The following is a 12547-nucleotide window of genomic DNA, read 5'->3' on the forward strand; positions in this document are numbered from 1 at the left end:
TTTGGCAGCACCTCAGTTAAGAATCACTGTTACCTGACTCAGCCTACCTTGGTGATTGGCAACTGGGGCACATATGCCACAGCAAGAAGGAACTGCCTCGTGCATCTTGTGCACAACCAGACTGGGAAGGCCTGTGGCAGGAACACATGCTCCTACCTACATTGGGATTATTTAGTAAACCTAAAGCAAGCAGGAATCTCCCCTCTTGCCCTAGTCCTTCTTGGTCCAGACTTCCAGGGCACTCCTTCTGGAAAAAGGCATGCAAGACAGCTCCATCTGTACTGTGTACCTCTGTTTTTGGGAGACACTATGTGGTCTCACCAGACTGAAAAGCCTTTTCCTAATCTGGCTGTGCATGAGGTGTGCAGGGCAGTTCTACCTAATGGCCATGGCACCCCGGTTGAGAAACACTGCCCCAAGCTATAGAGAATGAACCTTGAGCTGAAGACAAATGTGCTGCATTCAAAAGCTTGTCTAAATCTATCCCAACCATCCAGATAGTCTAGTAAAAGTTACCGCCCACAAAAATCCTTGCTTCTCACATATTTCTTGGACTATTGCGGTTATAACATCATAAGTAATATTTCTAATTTTCTTTCCCTTCTCTAAAAGGATACAGTAAGAGGCTTCTTATTATACCTACCTGTTTGTATGTTCTCTCTGCTACACATAGTAGAAAAAAGAAAATCCACACAAGGGACACACGGACCACAAAGCTTATTATAACCATTGAAAGAACAAGTATGTCTCCATTTGACCCAAATGCAAGAACATAAAGTTCAGTAGCAGAATGTGTAGCTAGTTGTTCCAAATCTGCAGCTTGGGAAAGTCGAAATACAAATGGTGTTAAACCCAGGATTAGGGAGACTAAGTTTCCAAAAATCTGGTATCCTATTCCTGGTATATAGCTGTTCACCTAAAAATTGAAGAAATATAATTGGATTTAATTGTATGCTTATTAGCGTCAACAAATCTTAGCTACAACTTTGCTATTTATAAAGTTTGTTTCAACTCATATCACATGCAAAACAAAGTATTTTCCAAATACCTCTAAAATTTACTTTTACAGAATATACAGCATAATGAAATAGAGGCTGAGGATGCATCAATAGCTATAGAATCAGGTGAAAACAGTTTCTGTGCACTGAAAAATAAACAAATAAATATAAGCCTTAAAAATAATCTATATAATGAATTAAAAAAGGATAGTCAGAAGAGTAGCTGAGTGTAAAGTTCTTAATTTAAAATAAATCCAATAAAATGTGTACGAATCATTCTGATCACTTTGTTTATGTATGTCCTGTTCTCTTCTGTTTTGTCTTTTTTATTTTAACTCTGTGGGGCCCCTATCTTCCTAAAGGTCTGTACAGCTCTTAACATATAGGCAGCTAATCCTGACTACGTATTCAGATGCAACTCAATAACCCCATAGGACTATGTTGTTCTTAGGAGTAACACCCAAAGAGTTGAATTAAATTTATAACAGTGCTGCCAGCAGACTTGGCATTAATTCTTTTAAAGGTCTGCTTCCTAAAGTAAGCAAACTAAACTCCCGTTTTCTAATACTGAAATCTGCATCTTTAATATATATGTAACATCCAAAACATGACAATGCCTGTTCCCAGGAGCCCAAGGATCAGAAGTGATATTCACAGATCATTTCAGTTTCGGAAAACAAATAAAAGAAACATACAGGGTAACTCACTGTATGGATCTACAGTAACCTAAAACAAGTACAGGCAACCCCTGCTTAGCGCTCTTAATTGGTTCCTGAAAAACCAAGCGTTAAGTGAAACCAAAAGTATTTGATGACCCAAGATGGCAACCGCAATTGTTTTCAATGATCCAAGATGGTGACCGTGACTGTTATAACGAAACTTGCTGAGCGCTAAGTCAAATCAGGTATCAATTTAAAATAAGCATTATAGTGAAATACTGCTAAGCAAAACAGTGTTAAGCGGGGGTTGCCTGTATGACTGAACCCAAGATTCACTTGTATAACTACCAATGACAACCCAAAGAAATCACAATGAGATGTATTATGGGCCAACACTACCAATGGATTTGTTGATTACAAAAGAGAAAATCTGTCAAAAATCAAGACTTCAGATTCATAAGTGTAATTTGCATACGGTAAAAGAAAAAGAATACTTACTCTGTTCATAATCATGCCGCTGATTTCAAGCACGGACATATCAGCTTTCTTGCAATCGTTACCTTCCCATACAATTGCACTTATTTTTTCTAGTCCTGGGTTTGAACTGTGGAGCCAGGGCAAATGACTCTACAGGAAAAAACAGTATTGATGCATATGCAGTAAGTATCATATCACCACCAACAATATTTACTTTAATGTTAATACTTTTGCTGACACAAATTGTATGACTGTCATGAACACAGCCATATAGAGCTTTTATATGTAATGTATTTTGTGAAATGTTTTGCAAAATGAGATTGTCTGTATGCTTCTTATTACACAATGCCCTTTAGCCTCAAATGTTTTTCAACACACAGGAAAAACCTCATAAATGTGAATGATGGACAGGAGCACAGACAGATTTCTCAGTTTTTTCAAGATTCTTTCTTAACATAAAGAGTCTCTTGCTCTTATGGTTTTGGACAAACCCTTGGTAAAGCAGTATTTGCCTGTGTTCATAGAAAGCCTAAAACCATAGCTCCCAGGTGCAAACAACATCCATTTGGATGAATGGAACAAACTCAAAAGCCACTGGTTTAAAATGTCAGCAATTGAATTAGTGAAATGGGTTAAACACAAAACAAGATAAGAAAACATGACAATATAGAGATATACATAGGAATAACAACATTCAGAGGGATTAAAAGGTGGGAAGGATGCAACGAATGACACAAAAATAGGGCTGAAAGGGATCTCAAAAGGTCATCAAATCCAGCCCCCTGCTCAAGGCAGGACTGTGCTTGTCTAAACCATCTCAGCCAAGTTCTCATCTAATCTGCTCTTAAAATCTCCCAAAGGATGGAGATTCCCTTAACCTCTCTCTCTACAAACTGTTTCAGTGCTTAACCACCTTCATAATTGGCAAGTCCTTCTTAATATCCCCGCCAAATTTCCTTTGACGTACTTTAAGATCATTAATTCTTGTCTTGTAGCCTGCAGCCACAGAGAACAGCCTATCACTACTATCTTTACAATTGACGACTTGTCAAATCGCTGCCTGAGTCTCGTCTTTTCCAGACTAAATAAGCCCATGTTCTTCCAACCTTTCCTTGTAAGGCCTATTTTGCTTCATTTTCCTGAAAAGTTTGGGAAACAGTGAGAATCCTGGTGAAAATGTATGAAGCTGGGTGCCAAACTGCAACAAATTCTGGGGTCACTTTTTATATATTTGTGCAACTCAGTCCTTATTTCTAACCAAGTCCTTATATCTCAGCCTTAGAGAATCAGAATAGAACCAAGGTATTTAATATAGCAGCCCTGTGTAATCCATTCATCAAACTGAACATACAAAATCTTGACATTTATTAGTCTCTCTCTATTAGACTACTTTAGCTTCCCAGCACCAGAGACAGAACCAGGATTCTACTGTTGTGTAGCAAGTAGTTTGGAACCCATTGGCAAAGCATTTGACAGTTCCTCTTGTACTAGCTGACTGCAACGAATATAAGAATTACACATATATCTTAAGGGATAGACGCCACTGCTAGGCACCAAAAGTTTCAAACCTTGCTGGCAACTATGGCTGGCTTGCAAAAGAAGTGTTATTTTCCGAAGATTTCAAAATGTAGTCTTATTTTTGTTCCAATGAGAAACAAAAGCATAACCAAATCACTGAAGTTGAGACTGAAATAGGTCTCAACTTGAGGTCTCTATTTGACCCTAGGAATATTTAAATACTTCTACAGAATGGAACAATACCAACAGAAGAGACTGAAAGAGAGACCAACTCAGTACCTCGAGCAGCAGTTGCTTTGGATGTGGAGAAACAGCAGTCAAGGGACTTTAATACGGGTCTCCTATATCTTAGCTAAGTGTCCTAGCCATTAGGCACAGGATCATAGGACCACAGGAAAGTAGAGCTTGAAGGGACCATATGAGGTCATTTAGTCCATCCTCCTGATCAAGGCAGGATCATCCCTGACTAAACCAACAAAGTCAAGGGTCTGCTTTGGCTAGTCTAAAGGAAGGGGGTGCCCATGTCTTTTGTTTTGGACTTGAACCTTACAGATAAAAAAACTGTCATAGTATTTCAACAACGAAAAATTAGTTTTGACAAACTGAAAAACATTTTTAAATGGAAGCATTCCCAATCAGTTCTAGAGATAACCCATGCTTAGAATAAAACTTTTGGTTGCTTGTGACCTATTTTTAATTTTTTTTAACTGTTTTAATTTATATAATAAGGTAACAGCTTTTAAAAGGGCCTTTACAGTTAAAACATGTCAATCATGCTGTTCCCATTCTCTGGCAATTTTAAAATCTTGATTGCTGCTAGCATCGCGTACTACATGTGGATGAAGGCAGTGACATGTAACCAGCATGTTTATATTATGGGGAAGTATAGAAAGAAAGGCTTACTAACTAGACTAAAACATACAACAGATTTTTATTACCTGTTTTAAGCTAAATCTTTTCTAGAGAACGGTTTTCCTAGGATTCACTTGGATCCTTTGTATTGCTAAAGCCTGCCAGCTGGTCAAATTGTTAGTGTTACATCAACAGAACCTGAACTACACCACTGATAAAAATAGTTTAAAAACTGGGTGAATTGTGAGAGGATAAAGAGTTTAAGGAATAGCTAGGATAGCTTCCAAGCCAAAAAGGCTCATTTTGATCTAATTCAGAGTTCTTTACCTCTGTATTTCAATAATGAATAACTCTGAGGCCTAATTGGGCAGTTCTATGCTCTGGGTGGCAGTGGTGCTCAGGGCAGAGGCTGCAGCTGAAACAGAAGCGGTGGGTGCACCCCCCTCTCAAGTCAGAGTCCAGGACTGGTGCCTGGTTGCCACTCACTTATACTACTGAGCATATGAATAACTTACACTCTTCTTTTTGACAGATAACTACTCCCAAAAAATAAACTACATTAAAGTAATTTGAAATAGAAGCAGGGCTCCTGGCACATGTTCATTAATAGTGTGATGGGATGTGATGCAGGTTCCCAATGGTGTGATGTAGCATGGTAGGTGCTTCCTACCATGATACACATGCATGGCAGAAGATGCAATTGTGGGATCTTGCATCATATCCCATTATACCATACTGCCGGTGCTGGAGGAGCCCAATAGCAGGTTCCTTATACACTGGCGAGTAGCAAACCTTGCTTCCTGTGCTCCCCTGGTTGGGAGCCCCAATTAATTGATTGGAACTCCCAGTCCTGGGAGCACATCATACATGCCTGTGGCTGGGAGTGAATGTTGCACTTCCCCAGCTGAGCACCCCAATCAGCTGAGGAGCACTCCTGGACTCTGGAGCACGTGGGAGTCTTGAAAGGCTCCTGTTTGCTTCAGCCAAAGGCTGGGCACTAGCCACATGTTCAATCAAAGGCATGGTAAGAACTAGCCACAAAATCATTACATATATTTTGTGTAATAACTTCGTAGATTATCCCTTGTTTTATCACACCTTTGAATGTGTGCCCAGGTCACTACTTAAGACATGATTAAGCAGTTAATCACATCTTAACTATAACATCCATGAGGGGCCCATGTGAGAGCAAACACAGATGAGTACAGATGTATGGTGTGTGGCACCACACATGCGGGAGGGGGTAACCCCAGGATGTCCCGAGGTCAAAAAAACCCATGCCGAAAAAAAGTAGGGTGGCACACACGGTGGTAGCATGCACCACCTAAAACCAAAGTCTGGCTGGCCGGAGACATGCTCCATCTGCCGGCCAGACTTCCTGCGGCTGCAGCCCTGGGAGGCCCCCAGAACCCCAGGTAAGACTGCTGGGGTCAGCCCAGTTGCTGGCCCCAGACTCCCCCAGCCCACCAGAGCATGCATGGCACAGGCGTTCCTCGAGGACAAGTACCAGCGGCACAAGGGAAACAAACATCCATGCTTGTCTGGATGCTCCCTTAACGTTCTTTCTTTTGTGGATTTAAATTTGAAGTACTTCATGGTCCACAATGAATGCCTCAAAAACTATTTTATGTAAATAAAGTTTTTCATAGTTTCATAGTTGGTAGGGTCAGAAGGGACCTAATCAGATCATCAAATTTAATAGAAAGACTCATTTTTGCTAACTTATTCATAAGATCCATTACATTCAGTAATTTTGCCAAAACACAGACAGCCAATTTTTTATGCTCTGGTCTATTTCTTAATCTCTTACCTGTACCTATCAGCTATATCAAGTTCAACTCCTCTCATAAATTTAAATACATATCTAATGAGAACAAATTAATTTTCTCTCCTACATATCATGTGTTGCACTTCCCAACAGATACTGGTAACAAACTAACAGAATGGATAAACTAAACTTTTGGAGTTTTGATTACAGTGCTACAAATAGACATGTGCCCATAGCCAAAGCTAGTAGAACTGAAGACAGGATGTACTCCCAATGTAAAATTAAAATTATTTGAGACTAACCTGATGAAATGGGTCATCTCTATATTCTTTCTTTCCACATGGGTTGACTTGAGGGCTTTCTACATCTGTCTCACTGGTACAGGAAGAGTGGCATTCTGCACAGTGCAAAAGGTCTTCCCACAGTACATCCTCTGTTTCTGATTCTGGCCTTGTGCTCTCAGAATCCTGCCTTGAACTCGAACATCGAGAACTACAACTAGTACCTGACTTAGGTGCATCCTGAAAGAAGAACACGCATAGGCATTAAACCAGTCTAGGGCACTCCATCCCTTTTCCTAAAAGGTCAGTTTCAAAGTTTATGCATCTATTTGATTTTTATGCCCCAAGAAGCCTCAGAGCATCTTGCAGCTTACAATAAAGACAGCTAAAATAATTAAACCATAAAACTGTATTCCAAAAAAATACCTTGAACCTAACCCCACCTACTAAAAGCCTGCTCAAATGAAAAAGGTCTTACAGCACTTCCAAAAGATAGGCAGGCTCAGGGTCTGGCAGGCCTCAAGGGAAAGGGAGTTCCAGAACTATACAGCAACAATCAAGAATGACCTCCCACCTGGTTGAGCTAAGCAAACTTGGCACACAGGTACTTGCAGGAGGTCACTAAGCTGATGTTAGGGATCATTATGGAGCATAAGGAAGGAGGTAGTCACTTTTGGTGTGCAGGACCCAGGACAGTTAAGACTATGATCAAGACTAGCACCTCACATTGCAGCTGGCAAGCTAATGGAAACCATTCCAGACTCTGGAGCACTGGACTAATGTGCTCCTGGTGACATGCTCTTGTCAGAAGGTAGGTTGCCACTTTCTTTACCAGCTGCAGCTTCCAGACAGTCAAGACCAAATGTCAAAAAATACCTTTTAGTGTTCTCTTCTAAAAAGCAGAATGTAGAACCTGGAATTATTCCAGCAACTAGCAAGAGTACATGGCTTTCTGAATTAAATTTAAATATTCCCTAATGCATGAACAGTCTGTCCATTCAACAATTCCAACTCTTCTTGAAACAAAAATCTTCTTTTACTGCTACAACCTCCTCTAAGTTTATCTTGCTTTCTATGGTGAAGGAAATACTGGAACACATCAGCAGAAAATACCAAGCAAAATCTCAGTATAAGTACTATTAATTCAGTTTAAAATGTTTAACTATCAGAGTGTAGGCTGTCTGTTCTTGTTAGAAGTCACGCTTCCATTGTCTTCGGCAGGTCATTTTGCCACGACAAAAAAAAAAAAAGGTTTGAAAAATGTTACATTGAACCTGCCCTTCTTTTTGGAACATAAGTTGCAAAATTAATGCAGAAAGGAAACGTTAATGCAGCCACACAAATTTGTGGCTTTCTGATTTTAAAAAAATTCGAGATATATGTTGAATTATAGAATTAATCCTACGTGCAACTAAACGGTAAAACTCTACACTGCGTACAGTACATGCTAACCACCTAATAAGCACCACTCAGTTCTGAAGAAAATATAGTCAAAACATTAACAGAGTTTGTGCTGCAACAATAGTCTATTGTTAACAAGCAAATAGTAAAGCAAGCTTTCAATGCATCTGGACTGTCCCATCTATAAGCAAGAGCTCATCAACTGACTTAGCAAAAAAAACCTCCTTGAAATCAAATGAAACATTTACAGATTCTAAAACTATTCCCTAGCTTCCTTCCTATTACATGGGCTTGGTTTCCTCACCCATGGCAATTAATAGGAGAAATGTAAAGTTAACGGACACTGGTGATCTGTTATACCATATTGACAAACCTTTAAACATTAGAAAAAAGAGAGCAAGAGTAAGCCAGTTCAAAGTACTCAGCTTCTGGAAAATTCTGGATGTTAAGTCAAGAATACTTAGCGCTCACTTTAATATTCTTATAACAAACTTCATTGTGCAAAGGCTAGATACACCCAGGTCAAAAAAGAATTTGACAGTAGAGAATTAAATGGCTTAGAAATATAAACCTGTATTTTTACTGTTAGATATAGCAGCTCCAAAAAGAAGTTATGGCTATAAAGCACTATGCAGTGCTATGCAGAAATAACAGAAAAAGGGATGAATGAGCTAGCTCAGGTTCAAAATATAATAGTTGTATTAGGCAAACAAATAATTGAAAAAACTAATACTTTTAAAGAAGGTTTTACATTCACATCTAGGAAAATATCCACATTGGAGAAACCCCTTACATAGACGGAACTCAAATGTAGAATCAAATTCTCTTTTTTGGCTCTATGTTCCTCATAAACAGCCTACATTAAGCAGAACTTATTCGGAAAGATATTAAATTAGCTAAATTGCAATCTGATACATGTCACCATGAATTCTGTGTCCAAACACCAGGGAGGGTGCACTAACATCAACCAAGTAATGACAAAAAACTATAAGTAGGTGCCTCTCAGACAAAAAAGATGTCTCTCATGTAACAAGAAACCATTAATTCCTTAGATGAATGACTTCTCCCAGTAGAGGACTGTTGTCACAAGGAGATGACTGCTGCCATACAGAATCAGCAATTTTCAGATGAGAGAGCTACTCATTCAGGTCCAAAGAACAGAGCAAGAGCTTAGCAGTCAATATTGTAATATCTCTCCATGAAAAATATGCTGAGGTTCAAAGTGACTCTTGTTCAAATTGAATTAAACCAAATTGCAAACAGCAATAATTCCCCAAAGACAGTGATTTCTGAAAAATATTTGTAAAAAGTATAATGATTCTGCCTATTAACAGAAGATTGGTAAATCTAGAATTACGTTAGAAGAAAGAAATATATTCAATAAAGTGCTGATACATTTAAATTAACTATAGAAAGGATGTGTAGGAATAGAACATACCTCTACAGGGTAGTGTTTCTTATAATGGGATTTCCTGTTTCGAAGAGCACAGTCACTGGAGGCACGTTCTACATGACGGCGTAGAGGGTAGCCAGTTTCCGGCCCTTCCTCACTCGAAACTTCATCAGATACATTTGTTATTGCCCTGTGGGAATCCTAGGGCAATCAATAATTTACTGTTAGTAAGACACACATTACTACTTATTAAAATTATCTTTTAATTCAACTTTCAATTGAAGGTTCAATTGAAACTTTCTTTGAAGTCAGTTGTCTCTCCTTTCATCTCAATTCCTAGTTTTTCCTCAGCATCACTTTTAATGCAATGTGGTATAGGAAAAGAAAACAAAAAAAACTATTGCATGCTCTCATGCACAAGGATATCTATTCAATGACCCAAACAGGTATGGAAATGAGGAAAAGCAGGATACCAGAAGAGATTCTGGCTCAGCAGCCCTGAATCAATCAGATCAATACTTCCATAGCATGAGTCGACTGACATTGAGATCTCTTGTCTAACTGAATGAGGAGATTCAATAGCGACTTCATAGCTCACACTTTTCTTAAGGTGTGTTTGTAATACAACACAGTAACTGTAGTCTTCTAGCTCAATCTTCACCCCAACTTCTTAAAAAAAAAAGTTGGAAGGTCTGATATTGGTAATTAGGGTCCCCCTCACAGGTATTGGAGGTTGGCTGGTAGATGGCAAGTCACCACAGAGAAGCAGATTTCGTTCTGCTCTGCCTCCATCTCTACTACATTCTCTTCCTCTACTACAAGGAAGTATATTTATACGAGTAATAACAACAGGTTGCTATTCTGGCTGTGCAACTAGTGTACTTCGAAGGAATTATATAGATTGCTTAGCACAGGGCATAATTGCACAGGGTGAACCTGGAAAAAATAGTAAATTTATAGGACATTTGCTTTGTCCATTAGGTTGCAGCTCAGAATGGCTAGTTCTGAAAGCAGATGTTATATAAAGTGTCCACAGTAGCAGAGCTGCTTGCTTCTATGTCTTTCAAAAAGGAGTTTGAGCCAACAACAACTGTTTTAAAGAAACAGCTGATGCGCTCACTTAAAGTCTTATAACCTTAAAACCAAACAATTTGTACAGAACACCAAGTTGTCATTCTGGAGATGTTCAAAGAGATTCAGATTATGAACAAATTAGATGAGGCTCTAAAAGTCTTTGCCTGATTTATGTAGAAAGAGAGATCCCAACCAACATCAGGAATCTTTCCCCTTCTCTATGCATTGAGAGCTTGGGGGTAGAGGGGACGAAATCTGGTTAAAGTGAAAATAAAAGACAGTGATTCTCAACCAGGATGAAGGAGATATTTTAAAAGGTGCCCTACAGTGTGAAGAAATAAGCCAGGTATCAGAAGATAAATAGATAAACCATGAGACAGGAGAATAACTCAGGTGTCATGCTAGGCAGTCCCTACCTGGCTGCTCCCCCAGCCCTACTGCCTCGCTCCTCTGCAAGGAGGCAAGCACTGTAATAAATTAGGCTTTGAAATGGGGTACTGCCCAATCCACAAATATTATGGAAGGGTGCCTTGAGTCTAATGAGCATTGACTTGAATTTTAAAAAGTTCAGAAACACTGATGTAAGACAACCTATGTTAAAAGATTTGGGTGTGGGTGAAATAATGTTCTTGTTAAAAGAAAAAAAAATCCTTTTGGGTCTGGCACTCTGGAGAAATCCCTGAGAACAGCTCACTGGCCAAGTTCGCGGACAACACCAAGTTATGGGGAAGTGCAGTTACACTTGAAGATAGGCTACAGTTACAGGTGGATCTAGACAGGCTAGCAAGTTGGGCGGATTGGAATCTGATGAAGTTCAATGTTGAGAAACGTAAAGTGCTCCACCTCGGGACGAGCAACCCTCAATACACCTACAGGCTTGGCGGCACCAAACTGACTAGCACCACAAACGAAAGGGACCTGGAAGTAACAATAGACCACAGTATGAATAGGAGCTGGCAGTGCAATGCTGTAGCCAGTAGGGCAAATAATACTCTGGCATGCATCAATCAATACATGTCCAGCAAAACCAAGGAGATGTTTCTTCTGCTCTACTCAGCACTGGTGAGAATGCAGTTGGAGTAGTGCATCCAGTTCTGAGCACCACACTTTAACAAGGACGTGGACAAGCTTGAGACAGCCCAAAGAAGAGCCACCTGTATGATCAGAGTCTTAAAAGGCAAGCCATACAAGGAAAGGCTGAGGGACCTGGGACACTTCAGTCTGAGGAAAAGAAGGCTGAGAGGGACATGGTAGCAGCTTACCGCTACACTAGGGGAGTACATCAAGGGCTCAGTGAGCAACTGTTCACCAGAGCACCCATGGGGAAAACCAGGAGTTAATGGCCACTTACTCCTGGAAGATTGATTTAGGCTCAATATTAGGAAAAACTTATTCACAATCAGGGTGTCCAGACTGTGGAATCAGCTGCTTCCAGAGGTGGTGCAATCACCTACCCTGGAAATCTTCAGGAGGAGACTAGACAGACACTTTGATGGAGTCACCTGACCCCCAGTTATCTTTCCTGCTTGGTGCAGGGGGCTAGACCCGATGATCTTCTGAGGTCCCTTCTGGCCTTACAATCTATGAATCTATGATGGCCTTACTATAAATCTATACACATTGCTACAAGGAAAACTACTTTGTAAATTTTCAGGTGGTCAGGAATAAGAGAAAAGGACTCAAGCATCAGAACTTCATCAAAAAATGAAAAGAAAATATTGAGGAACTGGAATGTCCTCATACTGACTGCAGTCCCTAAGCAGCTGAGAATCAATTACTTCTTTAGCTGTATGCATGGATGTTAAAGCCTATTCAGCCAAAAAAAGGCAATAATCATACTCCTTTGAAGCTGGCAGCACCTACGGTATGTGCCTGGAGTAGTATGGAAAGAAAGACCTTATGGAATACACCCCCTGATGCCCAGACAGCATATCAGAATAGGAGGATAGTGATAGGAATGCCATATAGACCTGTGCATCTCAACCTATAGCTTCTTTGCCCATGTCACCAGATAGAAAAGCTATATCCCAGACAGCTCTGGTGCAAGTCTCCACAAATGGCAACCTATCTATAACTTGTATTTGAACAAAATCAGTGTGTAACTGAAAGCCACCTGGAATAAAAAT

At 39.8% G+C, this 12547-nt stretch overlaps 1 protein-coding gene across 2 annotated transcripts in view; it reads right to left on the reverse strand.

Moving 5' to 3' along the window:
* PHTF2 (putative homeodomain transcription factor 2) overlaps nt 1–12547 on the reverse strand; it is a 154165-nt gene that overhangs the window by 27382 nt on the left and 114236 nt on the right. For both annotated transcript variants that reach the window (XM_019487502.2, XM_014606494.3), the window contains exons 9-12: nt 9393–9548; nt 6575–6793; nt 2156–2284; nt 644–916 (exon numbers count right to left, since the gene is read on the reverse strand). In XM_019487502.2, the coding sequence (XP_019343047.1) occupies nt 644–916; nt 2156–2284; nt 6575–6793; nt 9393–9548 (777 nt within the window). The remainder of the gene's footprint in view (nt 1–643; nt 917–2155; nt 2285–6574; nt 6794–9392; nt 9549–12547) is intronic.

This window comes from Alligator mississippiensis, chromosome 4, assembly GCF_030867095.1.
Source record: "Alligator mississippiensis isolate rAllMis1 chromosome 4, rAllMis1, whole genome shotgun sequence".
NCBI lineage: Eukaryota > Metazoa > Chordata > Crocodylia > Alligatoridae > Alligator > Alligator mississippiensis.